The following is an 18,270-nucleotide window of genomic DNA, read 5'->3' on the forward strand; positions in this document are numbered from 1 at the left end:
TTCCAAATACCGCGTGGATCATACGAAGTACACACTCGTTTCCCAGAAGCTTAAATGTAACTAAATTTTTATTTGGTAAATCACAAACTGCTGTTGGACATCACATACACATACATACGCTCTGAACTCGATGCGCCCCCTGCCCCCCCGCGCCCCCGCAATTATACTGAGAAACTACTCAGGATGATCCGGATTTGCACAACAGACTGGTAGTTCCTTATTCTCAAAATCTCAAAATGCACAAAATGGGTTTGCGACCATCACCATCAGAGGAGGCCATAGCAGGGATTCCCAGGAAACACAGGGAATCAAACCGTCCAACCTGACCCAGGCTTCCAGAGTTGTTTACACTAGCCTGGGATGGGGGTGAAGGAGAGGGGGAATTTGGAGGCTCTGGGCTGGATGATGATGATGATGATGATGATAGTCATTATTATTATTACTATAACTTGTTAAGATGATGAGTCACTCAACTCAAGGTAGTGCAATGGAACAAAATACACTTAGGCATGCCTTCTTTTGGGCTGGGTGCCAGGCTGGGACATGGGGAGAGAGAATGGTGATTCAGTTCTCATATTCTAAAAACCCTAGATGTGATGAAAGGCAACATGGAGAAATACTGCTTTGGAACCTATTTATATGCCCTCCCCTTTCTGTTCATCTGTGTCAATATGCTAGCTGATGAGGGGCTTTGTCTCCCACATCTTTGGGTTCTTGGGTGGAAGGATGCATTTTGATGAGGGACTCTTGAAATCTAATGATGGTCAAAAAGAAGGAAAAGAAAATGATGTATCAATAAACTGGGTAGTTCCGAGTTTGCATGATGTACGTTGGCATGTGTGACAGGGAATTTTATAGGTCACCTTGGCTAGGCTGCGGTTGTTTAGCCAAACACCAGTCCTGATGTTGCTTGCTGTGAAGGTGTTTAGGTGTGATTAACATGTAAATCAGTAGACTTTGAGTAAAGCAGATGATGCTCTGGAATGTGGCTGGGCCTCGGTTCCGTCATCTGAAGGTTTTAAGAACCAAGACTGGGGTCGTCTGATGAAGAAGGCACTGTCTGCAAGCTGGTAAATAGAAAACCTGCGTGGGCTTCCAGCTTGCTGCCTTCCTGAAGTTAAACTCAAGACTACAACATCAACTCTTACTTGAATTTCCAGTCTGTCGGCCTACCCACCTTGCACTTGCCAGCCCCCACAATTGTGGGCCAATTTCTTAAAATCTCTCTCTTTCACTGCGGACCTCCCCAGTTTCCAGCCTGAGGAGAGAAGGAGGATCTCTGCGGGAAGTACTTGGGATCCAAGCAAGATGCTCAGAGAATACAGGGTGTCTGCCTGAATCACCATTCTTGCCCTGGTGCCATCCACCTACCCAGTTAATGTCTTTTTTTCCCTACCACGTTCTACTCTGCCCGCGTTCTAATTGTCCATGTGTGTTGACAAAGCACTTGAATATTCCTCTATTAAAGCACTGGTTATGAGGCTCCCAAAGGTTTGGGGTGTAGTAGATTTGTTACGGAACCAGGCTGGATCGCTGACGGAAGAACCAAGCGGCACTCGGAGAGCTTGGAGGATCGGAGGTTGATTTACATCGATGGGCTCAGGGGAGACGGTCTCTCCAAAGATCCGAGCCACCAGCATAAGCATATGGGGGGACAATGTATAGTCTGCTACTTCCGCATTAGTGGCAATATGGTGCGAGGCAAGCGGGGCAGGAAGAAGACCCCAGAAGGAGAGTCTTCAGGCGGGGCCTGGAGTTCCCTATCAGTCCTGTGGGCCATCTTATGATTTTTCCCTCTCAAGGTCAGGGTTTGGTTTTTTTCCCCATCAGATCCACAAGGGCAGGGAAGGAGAAGCTAGGGATGGTGCTGGTCACCAGAAGGTGCTACCCAGGGAGGACGGCAGTTAAACTGACGGGCGAGGGGGAAGGAGTGAAAGGAAGGTAGCATGCCAGTTGGAGGGAACGTGTGTAAAGACCCAGAGAACCGAAAGGCAGCAGGGCATCTGTAATGTGCAAATAGTAGCGTGTCCTGGTGAAGAGACGGGTTTGCCCCCGCAGGGCGGAGCGCGCGTGCGCAGAGGCCGAGCCTGAGGGGGCGGGGCGGGGCAGGGGGCGGGGGCGCGCTCTCTGCGCCCAGGCCCAGGGTGGCTGCTAGCGCTTCTCCCTCGAGCCCTGGTCGCCTCTTTAAGCTCCTCCGCTTTGTGCTTCTTTTGAGGTGGGCACCTGAGGACAAGGGACTGCGAAGTGGTGCTTCTCGGAAGAAGGGACACCTGCCACCTTTAACACGGAATTGTGGTCTCCGAGCCTGTGCTCTTTGCTTTTAGGGCAAAGACAGGCGTGGGCCGGGTGTGTGTGTGTGTGTGTGTGTGTGTGTGTGTGTGCAGTGAAGCAATGGCTTCCCCTCCCTCTTCAGGTTTTTGCAGAACTGAAGATTCATGTTTGCCAAGGAGTCTCTAAATAAAAGGGGGCGCGTTTTATTTTGTTATATTTAAGAAACCTGCATTCAGCTGCCAAAGAACGACCTGACACCGTCCCCGCACGCTCTCCTTTTTACCTCCCGTCCCCGCGGGGTCCGTGGGCCGGAATTGGATTAGTCACACACAAAGGACGAATCCGGGAGCTCGTTCTGGGCGGTGCTGTTAGCTCGCAGCGCAAACGACAACAGAGTCTTCATGCACCGAAGGGAGGCACTTCCCGTGAGCCCGGATAGCTCAGTCGGTAGAGCATCAGACTTTTAATCTGAGGGTCCAGGGTTCAAGTCCCTGTTCGGGCGCGACGCAAAACTTTTTCCTAATAATTTAAAAACAAGAACAAGCGTTCAGGATCAGCTTTCGTTATCCGGGTGCTTTCCGAGAAGGGAGTAAAATCCTGGAGCTTGTAGGCTGCGAGGAAAAGCCGCGTCCCAGCGAGGACACACATTGCAAACCCTTGTGCAAAGGCTCCTGGGAGGCTTGCAGTGCATTGTTCGAGGGAATTAAATACACCGCTTTATTCTGCAACCACCGGCGGGGCCGCAGAGGTCCCAATTACCGCGGTATTCACAGGAAGGGGGAACGAATGCTTCAGGACGTCCGTTGGGCTCCCCCGGTCACCGTCCTGCTTCGCTGTCCTGCGGGCGGTCCCCGCTGACCCTCTCTCTGGAGTTCCCTCCCGCTAGGTGTCCGGGATTACTGCACGGTTCCTGCACCTACACGCCACTTTACTACTCTTCTAGAGAATATTTCTGCACGCTGAAAAGGAAGAGAAGGCCATTTAGAAACCGAAACACCAAATAGAGCAGTCTTCTCTCTAAATGAAGTCTTCTCTCTCCTCCCCAACCCCAAGTGTGACCCTGAACATAGGGGAGAAAGTGAGGCGGAGATGGCAGCATTGCCGTGGGAGGAAGAACGTGCGTGTTGGAAAGAGTGCCTTCAAGGGGCTGGGGTGGGACAAGTCCTGGTGTCACAAAGACAAAAAGAGCTCGCACTGACTACAGTCTAACAAGGGAAACCTTCGGCTCCTGAGAAGTATTGAGGAAGTTGGGTTGTGGACAAAAGAGAAAGACTAAAACTAATTTCCCTGGTAGGTGGAGGGGAAGGTACGTCCTTGCTTCACTAGAGATTGAGCCTTTCTTGTCTCTGCCAGGCAACGGAAGAAAGTCCATCTTGATCTCCTTAGCAGGATGGGAGTGTAGGTTGATTGAGTCAGCTGCCCCCCCCCCACCCCCCCAGCTGATGGACTGTGCTCCCCAGGGAGTCCTGATTAGTGGAGCAGGACCCGGATGGAGGTAGCACTCAAGAGGGAGGGAGGGCCTTCACCCTTCACGCTGGAGCGCCTTATGCTGTGCCTACACACACCCACAATTAGCTCCGTCTCCAAAGCGCAGCTTCATCAGAAGAAAGGGAATCAGAGCAATAGCATCTAACTTATGAACGTGTGATTAAATGAGTAACAAGGCATGCACAGTGCTTGGTAGAGTTTTGCCCCAAGGTAAGCATTCAATATTGTAGCTGTTACCATCATTATTTTTCTTTCCAAGAGTTTCCAATCTAGGGAGGAAAAACGGATACATATGGAAACACGTTAAGGAACCATTTCAAGGAAACATACTCCCAATATGCCCAAGATCATAAGCACATGTTCATGTGATTTGTGTTGGTTGATAGGTGCTGAAGGGACAGCAAGACCGGAGTGGTTTGGTTGGGCCAGTCAGGCTATTTTCTTGAAGAAATTGAATCATGGGGCCAACCTGGCATCCCAGGGAGAGAAAGAAGGCGAGGAGCTGTGGCAGACACTCGAATTTATCCTCTTCTCTCTGAGGGAGTCCCTTGGAAAGTGATCAAGTGCACTTTTGGCAACCTTGAAAAGTGAAGTGTCTTTGCTCCAATTATTTCCTGACTGAACAAGAATAGAGCAGGCTGAGGCAAGGAGAGGACAGGGGTGGAGAGCATTGAGGACTCCTAGTTCTTACCTCCCTCCTCAATTCAAGTTCACTCCCTCTGCCTTTCCCCATAGGGGGGGAAAGTGAGAAAAAAGAAAAAAAAAAAAAAAAAAAAAAAAAAAACACCAAAACCAACCAAACAAAAAAACCCCAAACCCTAACATCTGTTTTGACCAAGACCTCTTGGGCTTTGGAGCTGGACAGCTCTGGTTCAATTCTGGATGATTTGAGGCGAATCAGTTATTTCATTTAGAAATCAACCTTACGGCAGGGATGAGGCGGGTGGGGATCGAATAAGACCACGTAAGTCATGGGCTGGGAACACAGTAGGCACTTGTTAGTAAGTGGCCGTTTACTCTTTTTAGGGCTCTGGGGAGAGGTAGAGAAAGCATTAGGAAGAACGCGAAATCCTCCTCATATGACAGGGATGAATTTTCACTGTTCTCCAAACCTCAGAACGTAATTAGGAACTGGAAAGGCGGAGGAAATAAGAGAAAGTTCTTTTTTGTTTCTTTCTGTTAAATTTCTTTAACAGGGTAGCGAGGGCTCCTGCCTCCGCCGAAATAGCTCAGTTGGGAGAGCGTTAGACTGAAGATCTAAAGGTCCCTGGTTCGATCCCGGGTTTCGGCAGGGTTTTTGCCGACTCCCAACGGGACTCGGGTGCTTTCATTTCTGTAGAGCCCCGCCCAGGGCCCCCGCGCGCGCCTGCGCAGCACCGGTGCTGGTCTCAAAGCTCGAGCCAACCCTTGCGCGTGCGCAGCGGTTGTGTGTCTGTTGCGGGGAAGCGGGTCTCTTGCGCGCGTGCTCACCCTCGCGCTTGCGCAGCGGCCGTGCGGTCTCAGCGCGCGCGCTTGGCGGAGGCTACGGTGGTACAGGAAAGGGAAGGTTCGGGGGGTTAGTCCTAGTCGGGAAGCTCCGAGCCGTGGAATGCCCCGCACTACCGCACACTAGGCTCCGTAGTGTTTGTTCGCAGTTCCCAGTGTGGTCAGCGCGCCAGGCTCGCAAGTTTTTCTCCTGGGCGACAGACGTGCCTTCAAAAACCTTTGCAAAGCCAGACCCAAAAGCCAGGGACCCTCGTGGGCGCGTCAGAAATCTGGTAAAGGATGGTTCCCAGCCGGAAATGTGACTCAGAAGCACGTGTCTCTATCCGAAAGAATCTTTGGAACCTCAGCTTTCTCACCGCGCCTTTAAGAAACGGGGCGCCAACAAGTGCTCTCGGCCAAACGCTGCGCAATTACTGTCAGGAGCATTGCTGTCGGGAATGACGGGGGTGCAGTTTATTGGTTGTGGGTCTATAGATTTTTGTATATAAAAGTAATACACAGAAGTTTCAAGGAAAAAAGCAGCCAAAGACACCAAAACACTCCAAAGTTGGAAGAGACAAGCCTGAGCGTGGAAGGCTCGTAATCAGGCACTGTGCACATGCGCGAAGTCCGCGGCCAGTCTGGCCCGCGGGGTGGTGCCCCTCCCGCCCAGCACGGAAGGGAGCCCAGTGGGCTTTGCATGATCCCTCACCTGTTCTCTAAGTGTCGTATTAACAATCTCAAATTTGTTTCTGGAATTTAAAATAACCTTCGCCCGAACAGGGACTTGAACCCTGGACCCTCAGATTAAAAGTCTGATGCTCTACCGACTGAGCTATCCGGGCTCGGAAGGGAGGGCCTCTCCTAACCTTATCCGCAGTGAAATAGGCCATGTGGCTGCACTCTTTTCTCACTGAATTAATATCCTCAGTCCTTTTACTGATTTCCTGAAGGTGAAACTACAAAATCAAGATCCAGTGGGTGTTGGGCTGAATGGAATCGTTTTCTCTCCCATCAGAGATAGACTTAAAAGAAAAAATCTGCCTCACCTGCCCCGCCCCCGGGCAGCTCCCCTCCCCCCCCCCCCCCCCCCCCCCCGCCAACTAAGTACTAGCATCCTAAAGGGAACATCCCCTAAAGAAGTCTCCAGATTTAGGAACTCTGGGCGTTCTTCTGGTTGAGCAGCGGGATTTTAATTCCAGTGTTGGTCTTTGGAGAGCCCCAGAGCGTCATGTGGGTGGCGCATTATGAATAATTGATTAGGTGTCTGATAATCTACTCGACAGACGTTCATCGAGTGCATGCTGCTCTCCAGCACTAAGCAAATTTAGGCTGCCAAGACCCAGTCCTGGTCCTCAGTGCAGCAGAAAGATACACTAACAGACGCAGTCAAGCGCTTTGATGGTGGGAAACTGGCTTTCTTAGGCGCCCGGCCGACACCAGAAGTAAGGGGCAGCCAAGTCTTCCAGGGGGATAGAGAAGCCTGAACTGAGCTGTGAATGGTAACTGGGCCCCTGTAGTCTTGGAAAGAGAATTCTGAGCAGAGGGAACAGCGAACAGGAAGTCGCCCAGGGAATCTGAACATTTTCCCAGAGCTTTCGCTGAAAGGTTTTGGCCAGGTGGGATTTTATATGTTGAGGAAGTCCTATGATCCTGGCAGCTGTGTCTCGCACTCAACTAATTTTTTCATTCATCCTGCTCCCTTGTTGCCATATGATTTCTTGAGGTATTGGACAAGATCCCTTGAAAGGAAGGGAAGGGAATCCTATGATGGAGAACCTCACAACCATTTTAGCCCTGCTTGTGCTTCAGAGACACTCCCTTACGTTGGGGAACGTTGAGGCTTGCATTCTTTTAGGAAATGTGTATGATCCGGAACGTATCAGGAATGAAATGTATCAGGAAGTAGGAGCAATGTTTAAGGTAACCTGTTATGGAAAGATATCCATGTTATGTTAAACAAAAACACAAGGTGCTATACAATATGTATGGGATAATATTTGTGGGGAAAAAAATAAAGGATCTGTATATGAATATACATTCTTTAATCACACATTTTGTATATTTGGGGTTTACCTATACATGAGATGTTTAAGGATAGAAGACAGTTCAATAAAAATGGCTACATTTTGTAAGAGGAGGCTCTCACCATTTCCTTTGGGTACATCTGTGTTACTGGAGTAAAAAAATGCATTCTTTTCATAATAAAATAAATGAAAAAAATGTAATCTGCTAAATTATTCCATCCTTCTGGGATCACACAGGGAGCCTTTCAAATCCAGGCATCCCTGATCCTGTGTTTTCTACAGATCCCAGCAGAGAAAGGGTAAAAGCACAAATTTTCTTCCCAGCATGGGCGGGGTGGTGGGGGGGGGTGGTGGGGGGAGGAGAGGATGAGCGGGAGTCCCTCCACGTCTCATGGTTTGGGAGGGGAATCACTCTATTGAAAAACCACAAATGGATAAGGTACTATTCACAAATGAGGATGTGGATCCCTAAGAATCAGATGACAAGTCTAGATTCTACCAAGAAAACCAAAACCAGCTTCCGCCCCCCCCTTCCCCCCGGAGAGGAGCTGCCTGTGCTAGGAAGTCAGTCTTGGGGGGCTTAGTGAGCCTTTGGCCTAACCTCAGCTTCTTACAACAGGGCTCTGTTCACAGGGCCTGCTCAGTACAGTGCTGAGTGCGACAGAGCGGGAAGATCTGCTTCCTGCTCTCCTGAGACAAGACTAGATCGACAGGTACCAAATACTGAGAACCAAAGTCTCAAACTGTATGTCCTCAAGCGTTAACAGTGTGAAACCTGACTACTCAGCATAGAGAGGGTTCACTGATGCCGGAGCTGTTTACATGTCATTTAACAGCTGCAATGCTTTTTTCCACTCCCTTCCGTCCTCCCCAACCCCCTAGTCTTGAAATGCCATCCTCTCCCCACTTTCCAAGTTCCGTTGGTTTGGGAAGTTCCCTCTGAACTTTAAAGACAGGGATGAGGACTTGTCCAGAGATCCCTGCTTGATCCTCTCCAGATCGGGTTACTCGTGCTGGGGGCCTCTGAGACTGTCACTCCTGCTGCACTCACCACAACCTACCTTCAACACCTGTCTAATTGGGTCAGTCTTCCCTCCTCCAATGTTTCTGCTGGGAGGCAGACAGTCCCTGTGTGTCCCCGGTGCCTGGTCAGTGGCTGGCACAGATCAAGCTCTCAAAACCTGTTGTGGAATGAATGAGGGTCATGGGTCACGGGAAGGTTTTAGTGAAGATTTGGAGAGCAGATTTTGGGAGTTCTTGGGAGTTTTTGATTGGTAGAGAGAGGGGGAGAACCTTCCTGTCAAGGTGAATGATTTCCACAAATGGAGTAACTCTGCCCTGAGAAAGTTCTATGCCACTCTATTGGGCCTCCCTGTTTTATTTACTTGACAGCGCTTATTTCCATCTGAAATTCTGTTTATTTGCTTGTTTATAAACCATCTCTTTCCTCTGTCACTCTGTGATGCAAGTGCCGCTGGACAGGGATCTTGTTGGTGAGGACCTTGTCTTTTTGTTACCTTTCTTTTTTACTTTTCCTTTTCCAAAATTTTTTGCATTCCCATAACCCCGGCGTTTAGAACAGCACTTGGCATACAGAAGGATCTTAAGAAATAACTGTCGACTAATTTCAAAGGGTGAACGTTTTTACTCCCCCCATCCCAACGTAGTACAGTTTTACACAGACCCTTTCTTTCAGTTTTCCAAACCATCAATTCTGAATTTGCTGCTACACTTTCCGTGTCTGGCAAAAATACTAACCCTCAGAATAAGAGGTCATTGCCATGTAACCATTCCGGCCGTCTTGGTTACTCTGGTTCCATCATAGTCTCTCAGCCTAGTAAGATTGAAAACACACAGAGGGTCCTTACTGTTTACCATCTTGAAAGCCCTGGGGAAACTCGAAGAGTGAGTTCGTGTTTGGAAAAGCAGAAGAGCTGTTACCAGAAGTGGGGTTCGAACCCACGAGGATATAAATCCATTGGATCTTAAGTCCAACGCCTTAACCACTCGGCCATTCTGGTACGCTACAAACTTGTGGTTACTTCTAGTGAACTTGAACAATATGGAGTTATGGAGGTATCCAAACAATTAAAAATTTGGATTGAGATGTAAAAGGACAATGTGGGGGCGAAAAAAAATCTCCGAAACTTACCAGGTCGTGCCAATTTCTCCGCCTCCAGTCACCGGAAACCCTGGGGCCCCCTGAAGGCGACTGGGAAGACTCGGGTGACAGGTCTCCCAACAACTTCACACGAGAAGACACCACAGGGAGTTGGAATGAGTTTCCTTCCTTTTCATAGTACGCGAGTGACATGGGGAATTTTAAAGGTGTTAAGGTGGGTTTTTTTCTTCACTTCCCTTACCAAAACAAAAGCGACTCTGGTGGGACTCGAACCCACAACCTTTGAATGCCTCCATCTGTCTAGAAGTCCAATGCGCTATCCATTGCGCCACAGAGCCAGGCAGCTGGACCCTTCCGCGCTGCTTACATCAAGGCAGGAGCAACGTCTGCCCCGGGACACCCGCCGCGGGTCCGGCCGCGCCTTCCTTCTCGGAGAAGTGGCGGAGCCCCTGCAGCCGAGGAGAAGCGTGGGTGGGAGCTGCGCTTGGCGGCCCGAGATCCTTCTGATAGTTCCTCTCCGTAAGCGATCGCTGGGCATCAACTCTCAGTCTCCTCCCACACTGGAAAGAGAAAGGTCTTTATGTGCACTTATTTCACCCTGGAGAGCTTCTGCAGCGCGCGGTTCCATAGTGTAGCGGTTAGCACATCTGCTTTACGCGCAGAAGGTCCTGGGTTCGAGCCCCAGTGGAACCATGAGGCTGTGATCATTCCTTTTAGCGATGTTTTCAGGTTTTGTTTTGTCAGCCAGATCTTGAGCTTTACTCCGGGAAGCGAGAGACGCCGCGGTTCCGCCGGGACTTGGCGTTGCGCCAGGCCGCGCGGGCTCCGGTCCGCTGGGCGCCTGCGCAGATCGGCCGCCGCGGCTGCCCCCGGGTGGCGCCTCTGGGGAGGTGCAGGCCGCCGGGCCGGGCTCCGGGCGCAGCGCACCTCGGCGCCCGCGCCTTCCCGACCGCAGTCCTGCCTCCCGGTGGCTGGGCAGGAGTCCTGGGCCCACCTGCTCCTCCGCCATCTTTAAAGGTGGCGGCCACCGCTCCGTGGGGGGATACCCGGAGGGCCACCTCCTTTTGTTGATCAACACCAACTCCACTGACCTCATTGTTTATTGAAATTAAAAATCTTTTTGAAAAATTACATGCACATGTTAAAGATTTCAAAGAGCTCCACGTGCCTTACAGTGATGTGCCCCTCTCACAAAGCTTGTCTCCTTGACCGAACTCTAGCCCAGCTCCTCTGAGCCCTCCTGTCAGCGAGGCCTGTCAACCCCGGCCTAGGAGGACCTGAACAAACAACAACGCTGAGTTTCTAGCGGCATCTCTAAGGTGACCCTAGGTCCACTTACAGTGCTGAGAAGACTGGCCAAACAATTTACTGTTGGTTCCAGCCAATGCCTGACACAGGGCCCCTGTGTTTCAGCCTCTGTGGGAAGGTAGGAGCCTAACTTCCTTAGAGTTAAGAACCAGTTAGCAAACCCACATGAGGTTTTCAGGGACCAACTCCACCTGCTTCCAGATTTTTGTAATTTTCGCTCCCCTGGGTCTACTGAGCTGCCATCACTCGCCTCCCTGTCCCCTCATGTACAAATCGAAGGTGAGTGCAGTTGACACTGGACATTTTTCCCTCTTGCCATAGTATATTACTGATTAGAATCTGTGCTGTTCCCTTTAACTCGTGTCCAGCTTTCTCTTGGACACCTCCTGCCTTTCAACTGCTGGGAGTTTCTTTTGTGACCCTTCCGAGCTATTCTTTGCTCTCTCCAGTGTAGACGTGCATTTCCTTTATTAGCCACTTTGGATTTTTGTCCAAAAGATAGCATACGATTGGTACTGCTCCCCTCAACCCAACACTATTCTGGAAATCTTACTATGTCGTTCTTAAGTCTGCTCGATCTTTGACTTCCAGCGTTTGGATGTACCATAATTGTTTAGTCTGTGGTATTTGATGAACAATTAACCTGTGGTCCATCTTACCATGCTGTGGTGGATTTCCTTGTTGATTGGTTTTGGGGTAGATCAACATAAAGAGTAATAAGGGGCGCCTGGGTGGCGCAGTCGGTTAAGCATCCGACTTCAGCCAGGTCACGATCTCGCGGTGTGTGAGTTCGAGCCCCGCGTCAGGCTCTGGGCTGATGGCTCGGAGCCTGGAGCCTGTTTCCGATTCTGTGTCTCCCTCTCTCTCTGCCCCTCCCCCGTTCATGCTCTGTCTCTCTCTGTCCCAAAAAAAATAAATAAAAAACGTTGAAAAAAAAAAAAAGAGTAATAATAGCAAAATCTTGACTAGACGTTTCCTACGTGGTTAGGCGGGAGACTCAGTTGACTCAGGGGATACTCAGGATGATTGTGTTATGATCTAACCCATTTGGGAGACGAAGAAGAAGCATAGAGAGGGTGATTGCCCAGGGTCACACTGGCCAGGGACAGAACAGGGTACCAACCGAGGCAGGCAGAGTAGTGCCTTTTTGTTTTAGAAAAGGAATTGCCAGGCATATGTATGTTATATTTCTATGAATGCTTTCACCTCCAAAGAGCTTGGACAATATTATATTCCCACCAACGTGAGCGTGCTTTGCTTCATCTCAGTCTCTCTTAAATAAAAAGTATTAACGGGCTTTTGGGTCTCTCTGCCTTTTGAAAGGGGAAAATGTCTCAATTTACATGTCTTTTATCAGAGTAAGGTTGAATATTTTTTCATATGCTTAAAAACCCATTCTCTTTCCTCCCTATCTTCCTTTTTCCCTTCCTCCCTTCCTTCCATCCTGCAATCTGTTCAATCCTTTTGTACAGTTTTCTATTGTTAACGTTTTCCTATTGATCTTTTGGTGCTTTTCATAACTATAGATTTAGATATGTTTTGCAAATGTATTTCCCAGACTTGCTGTTTGCCTCTTAATTTTATTTTTGCTATTTTGTGCTATGTAGCCATTTAAAACGGCTAATGTAGTCAAATTCATTATCCTCTTTTTTATTTATTTTGGGGGGGGGGCTTTAAAATTTCTAGCCTGGAAAGTGCTTCCCCATTCTGAGAGTATATTCCAAAAGTGATGCTATATTTTCTCCAGATTATTATTTCCTTAATATTTATCTGTTATATCGTTGGTCCTTTTGAAATCTCTATAACTAGTGCTGTGGTTTGAATGTTTGTGATGCCCCAAAGCTCATATGTTGAAAGCTAATCCTCAGGGTGAAGGCTTGGGGGGGGGGGCGGGGGCTGGGGGGCTTTGGAAGGTCCTGAGTATAAAACCTTATGTGGGATTAGTGCCCTTTTAAGAGAGATGCCAGAAAGTTCCCTCACCCCCTCTGCCATGCAGGATGGCAAGAAGGCAGTGATCTATGAACGAGGGTGTGGCATTCTCACCAGACACCAAATCTGCTAGTTCTTTGACCTTGGTCTTCCCAGCCTCCAGAACTGTGAGATGAATGTCTGCTGCTTCTAAGCCACCCAGTCTGTGATATATTTGTTACAGTAGCCTGAACAGAATAAGACACTGGATAAACCATGAGACAGGGACATTAGACCCCTATAGAGGGATTTTATAAATCACTCTGGAGGATTGGGGTGTGTAAATCAGTCAACTTGGTAAAAATCACATAGTTTTCAAAAATCAGACTGGTTCTGCCTGTCTCTAGCTTCAAGTTCCTTAACATCCCGTCCTTAGAACTTTCCAGGAGTTCTGCTGATGTCAGCTTCCCTTCTGGTACTCATTGGGCTCATCAAGCCACCTTCCTTCCGCTTTTCTGTGTTGCGTCGGCTGGGCTCCTTCCCTTCTCACAAAGGGCATAGCTTTGGGTGGCGTAGCGCAGACTGTAGAAGCTCAACCTGTAGACTCCAGAGCCAAACTGTGGCTTCAGTTCCTGGTTCTGTCGCTCCTGGTTGTGTGACCGTGGCACAGTACATAACCTGTCTGTGCTGTGTGACACTGGCTTAGTTGCTTAACTGCTCTGTCATAGTTTCCTCCTCTGTAAAATGCAGATAAAGCTCAGGTGAGATTCTCAAGAAGATTGAGTAAACTACTGTATGTGAAACATTTTATTTATTTATTTATTTATTTATTTATTTATTTATTTATTATTTTTAGAGACAGAGAGAGAGGCAAAGGGAGACAGAGAGAGAGAGAGAGAGAGAGAGAGAGAGAGAAAATCCCAAGCAGGCTCCACACTCAGTGCAGAGCCCAGCTCAGGGTTAGTGGGATCATGACCTGAGCTGAAATCAAGAGTCAGTGGCTCAACCGACTGAGCCCCCCAGATGCCCCTGTACATAAGTATTTCAAATGAAATGCATGGGGTAAACACTTAGCAAATGTCATCTACCATCATCATCATCATCATCATCATTATGATTTGGCAGATAAGTCTGGTAAGTTTAGGTAGAACAGTATGGTTTTCCCATAGGGACATTTTAATTTTTTAATTTTTTTTAAATGTTTATTTATTTTCGAGAGAGACAGAGAACAAGCAGGGAAGGGGCAGAGAGAGGGGGAGACAGAATCCGAAGCAGGCTCCAGGCTCTGAGCTGACAGTAGAGAGCCCGATGTGGGGCTCAAACTCACGAACTGAGAGATCCTGTCCTGAGCTGAAGTCTCATGCTGAAGTCCCCAGCTGGGCCACCCAGGTGCCCCCCCCAACCCCCCACCAGGGTATTTTCAGAAAATGCTAAGTGCTCAGAGCGTGAGCTCTGCATTTACTGACCTCTCTTCTTGCCTTGTAGGGGCTCAGTCTTCTTCCTTTGTTTTTTCATATGGTCTGTCCTCTGTCTGCTTCCCCTTTTCATAAGAGCATCAGTAATACGGGACTAGGGCCCATCCTAATGGCCTCGCTGTAGTGCAATTACGTCTATAAAACTCCTGTCTCCAAATAAGGTCACGTTCTAACTTTCAGTGCCATGAGATTGTTCAGCAGGTGGTGCTGAAGACGAGAAGGCCCTCCCCTACCGAGCCCCCCAGCGCCCCCACACTTACCATTTTACCAGCAATCTTACTCGTAGGTATTTACCCAAGGGCCATGAAAGCACCCATTTATACAAAGTTGGATGTGTAAATGTTCATAGCAGCTTTAGTCATAATCCCCACACTGGAACCAAACCGAATAGACTTGACCGGCGAATAGGTAAGCAAATGGTGGCACAGCCATGCCACTGAAAAGCCCTTAGCGAGAAAATGGAATGAACTTCCGATGTACGCAACAACGTGGATACATTTCAAAAGCGTTTTGCTAAGTGAAAGAAGCCACATGGGAGGGGCGCCTGTGGGGGGTTCAGTCCTTTAAGCGTCCGACTCTCGATTTCGGCTCAGGTCATGGTCTCATGGTTCGTGAGACGGAGCCCCGAGGTGGGTTCTGTGCTGATAGCGTGGAACCTGCTCGAGATTCTCTGTCTCCTTCTCTCTCTGCCCCTCTCTTTCTTAAAATAAATAAATAAATAAATAAAATGGTTTGGTGCAAATGTTCATGTCTTTAGCAAAGGTGCACGTTGCCTTTGGCCTCAGTTCTTTCTCAAAGGCACGTGGTTTTATGATGTGATTTTTCAGTGCCATGACGTTGTGCAAGACGTAAATGCTAGATGAAAACTTGAAGGCCCTCAGTCCTTTGGGAGCCCCACTGTCCCCTATTTTCTTGGACTTTCAGCCTGCTGGCATCTCCCGGGTTATTCAGACAGCCCCACTGACCTTCAGGATTTAGAATGTGGCTCCTTTTAAGTGGCTGTCACCTGTCCCCTGAGTGCTGACACTGGACCGGGGTAGTGAAGGGAGCAGAGCAGAGCACAGGCACGCTGTTCCATATTAATGGGTCTGAGGGTTTGGTAACTGGACCTGATGGTCTGGGGGGCTTCATATGTGCCCAGTGGTTTTCAAGCTCTTTTCACTGGAACACGTGCTAAGAAATACGTTTTATTTACATCAAGACCACTATACTCAAGTAGAGTGAAATAAAGATTTCAGGAATGAAATAGCCTGAAATAAAGGTTTCAGGAAATGATGCTTTATTATTATTATTATTTGAAGAATTCTGTGCCTTTTATTCTACCCTAAACTATTCAATTTAATTTTAAAAAAGTGCACGCGCAGACCTATTAACGACTCACACCCCTTAGAGTTTCTGCAGTTTGAAAAACACTGACCTGGGGGGACACCTGGGGGGCTCAGTCGGTTAAGCATTTGCCTCTTGGTTTTGGCTCAGGTCATGATCTCACAGTTCCTGGGATCAAGCCCCGCATCGGGTGCCGCACTGACAGTAGGGAGCCTGCTTGGAATTCTGTCTCTCCAGAAGGGTCCTCCAAGGTTGGCAATGGAAGATGATTTCCACAAAGGGAGGGATGGCTGGGCTTTCTGGCCTTGACTCCTGGTCCCTGGAGATCATTTTGCTAATTACTGGTTGGGCAACAACAGCCAGAGCTCCACAACTGAGAAGTCACTCTCTCTCAGACCTCATTTCCTCACCTGTAAAATGAGGTGTTTGGGTGATGCAAGCTTTGGAGTTTCTTGAAGAGAGGCCAATTTGTGGATTGAAGACTCTAAGTCGTTGACAATTTCACCAAGAAAAAACGTTTCAGAGAAGGCCATTTCAGGACACCCTTATTAGAGGATGCTGTTATAAGACACAGGGGAAACTTTGGCCTCAAGATGGTCTTATTGATTGGGGTCTGCTACTGTGTTGTGAGAGAATACTTTTCAGTTCTGACTTTCAATCTGGACTTCGTAGCCATCTATTCTTTTTCTGAAGGTCCAAGTCTTTTCCTCAGTCTCTTCATGGCTGACTTCATCTCCTGGTTCCTGAGGGTGTAGATCATGGGGTTCAGGACCGGGATGATGACCGTGAAGGTGATGGAGACAGCTCTGTCCATGGGAAGGGCAGTGAAGGGCCGGGCGTAGACGTAGATGCAGGGCACAAAGTGCAGGGTCACCACAGTGATGTGGGCAGTGCAGGTGGAGATGGCTTTCTTTCTTCCCTCCCCGGCGTGAGACCTCAGCATTGTCAAGATGACTGTGTAGGACACAAGGAGGAAGACAAACCATAGTGTAGAGATTAAGCCATTGTTGGAAATCATTAAGACCTCAAGAGCAAAGGTGCTGGTGCAGGCGAGTTTGAGGACCTGGGGGACGTCACAGTAGAAGCCATCAACAACACTGGGTCCACAGAAGGGGAGGGGCAGCAACAGGGAAATCTGCACGATGGAGTGGACAAAGCCCCCCACCCAGGAGGCCACGATGAGGGCAGTGCATCGCCCCCTGCTCATGATGGTCACGTAGTGCAGGGGCTTGGAGATGGCCATGTAGCGATCGAAGGCCATGACAGAGAGAGAAAAAATGTCTGCCCCCCCGAGGAGGTGGAAGAAGAAGATCTGCGTGATGCAACCATTGAAGGAGATGGTCTTCGTCCTTGACAGGAGGTCTACGAGGACCTTGGGAGCGGTGATGGAGGAGAAGCAGATGTCCAAGACGGAGAGATTGCGGAGCAGGAAGTACATGGGCGTGTGAAGGCGGGACTCGCAGGTCACAGTGACCATGATGAGGAGGTTTCCCAGAAGAGTTGATGTGTACACCAGAAATAACATAAGAAATAAGGCCAAGCTTAACTCTCGGGACTGGGTCAGTCCTTGAAAAATAAATTCTTTCACCCTGGTGTAATTTCCCTGCTCCATTGTGTTATGTTTCTTCGTCTTCAACTACCTAGGGAGAAAATGGAAAATACGAGGTGTATTGTTAAAAACAAAAGGAATGTGAGTTGTAGGACTGGAGTGTCTCAAGGGTTATTTTTGCAGTTATTTTCCTTGTGGGCAGGGATGCCTACAATTCAGGAAGATATCCCCAGTAGATGGTGTGTTTAGAGTTCCTTCAGAGTAAATGAAAAAGTGAGTTTCCAATGGATGTGATTAATCAAAGCACCAAAATCAGCATGCTATTAAATTCTTTTGACCTTTTTTTATGGTTGCATAATTTTACATATCCTGTACCCCTCTTGAAAAGTCCCTAGATGGCCTGAGAAGCAAAGAGGACTCATTTTGTTTTTCAGTGAGAACTCATGTATCTCATTGTTAGGACGTGGGAAACATGCCGGGGAAAAGTATAAAACAGGGCCTGAGACGGTACTGGAAGCTTAGAGCGTCTTGTCTCACCATCTTCCACAGTAGATGATCTGCTTGGCATAGTCTGTGCAAATTGTCACGATGCTTGATGATCAGCACTAAGGCAAGAAAAACCATTTCCAGTTTGCCTTCTCCCCTGAGGATAAAGAGGTTTGCAGCAGCTCGTACAATCTGAGCACAAGCTGCTTTTGTTTTCAGTTTTTCTTCCTTTTGGTGGCTTGTTCTCTTTGGTCCACATGGGACTTGGCAAGTGCTAGCCACAGCCCCTGCTCCTCATAACGCTCTTGGCAAAGGCTTTCTCACTGAGGCCACTGCACAAATGGCTGTCTTTTCTCGGGCTCCCCCCCTTCTTAACACCTACATTTGGATGGCACTTCGTCTCACCTCACTATTTGTAGAGGCTTCGGTTTTGTGCAAAAAAGCACGGATTTTAGAACCAGTAGATCTGGATTTGAATACAGACTCTGTCTTAACTGGGTAGGTGGCTCAATTAGTAGGTGACTCTGAGCTTCTGTGTATCATCAGTACAAGTGGGCAGAATCACGCTTGGGTCATAGGGTCGTGAAGTTCGAGTGGACTTGTTTAATTCTTTAACCTGAGTTCCCACAGACCACATGTCCCCTCATGCTGCACCAGTTAACATTTTATTGGGCCAGTCTTCTCGCAACATTATTTGGGAGATGCTGGTACACTTCTCCTATAAAAGATGGTGTTTTGAAATAATTGCAATGAAGATCAACTATAGTATTTTTATTAAATGTTATTTATTTATTTGTTTATTTTTTTTTTTAATTTTTTTTTTTTTTTGAGAGAAAGAGAGAGAGT

General features: G+C 48.3%; 1 protein-coding gene, 1 long non-coding RNA gene and 6 other non-coding genes across 8 annotated transcripts; 3 read left to right on the forward strand and 5 right to left on the reverse strand.

The window, feature by feature from the left end:
* The first annotated feature begins 2,700 nt into the window (after window positions 1–2,700).
* TRNAK-UUU (transfer RNA lysine (anticodon UUU)) lies at window positions 2,701–2,773 on the forward strand. The gene has a single exon. It is a non-coding gene; the product is annotated as a tRNA-Lys (tRNA).
* Window positions 2,774–4,977: 2,204 nt separating this feature from the next.
* TRNAF-GAA (transfer RNA phenylalanine (anticodon GAA)) lies at window positions 4,978–5,050 on the forward strand. The gene has a single exon. It is a non-coding gene; the product is annotated as a tRNA-Phe (tRNA).
* A 945-nt stretch (window positions 5,051–5,995) lies between these two features.
* On the reverse strand, window positions 5,996–6,068 carry TRNAK-UUU (transfer RNA lysine (anticodon UUU)). The gene has a single exon. It is a non-coding gene; the product is annotated as a tRNA-Lys (tRNA).
* Window positions 6,069–8,310: 2,242 nt separating this feature from the next.
* Window positions 8,311–10,402, reverse strand: LOC144612969 (uncharacterized). Its single transcript, XR_013550228.2, has 2 exons — window positions 9,403–10,402; window positions 8,311–8,431 (listed from the first exon to the last, which is right to left on the reverse strand). It is a non-coding gene; the product is annotated as an uncharacterized LOC144612969 (long non-coding RNA).
* On the reverse strand, window positions 9,189–9,271 carry TRNAL-UAA (transfer RNA leucine (anticodon UAA)). The gene has a single exon. It is a non-coding gene; the product is annotated as a tRNA-Leu (tRNA).
* Window positions 9,625–9,710, reverse strand: TRNAR-UCU (transfer RNA arginine (anticodon UCU)). The gene is given in 2 exon segments: window positions 9,625–9,660; window positions 9,674–9,710. It is a non-coding gene; the product is annotated as a tRNA-Arg (tRNA).
* Window positions 9,993–10,065, forward strand: TRNAV-UAC (transfer RNA valine (anticodon UAC)). Its single transcript has one exon. It is a non-coding gene; the product is annotated as a tRNA-Val (tRNA).
* A 5,663-nt stretch (window positions 10,403–16,065) lies between the features above and the next one.
* On the reverse strand, window positions 16,066–17,001 carry LOC132662566 (olfactory receptor 4D9-like). Its single transcript, XM_078434075.2, has one exon. The coding sequence runs from the start codon at window positions 16,999–17,001 to the stop codon at window positions 16,066–16,068; it is 936 nt and encodes a 311-aa protein (XP_078290201.1).
* Between the last annotated feature and the right edge of the window lie 1,269 nt (window positions 17,002–18,270).

This window comes from Panthera onca, chromosome D1 (genome assembly GCF_046562875.1).
Source record: "Panthera onca isolate mPanOnc1 chromosome D1, mPanOnc1 haplotype 2, whole genome shotgun sequence".
NCBI lineage: Eukaryota > Metazoa > Chordata > Mammalia > Carnivora > Felidae > Panthera > Panthera onca.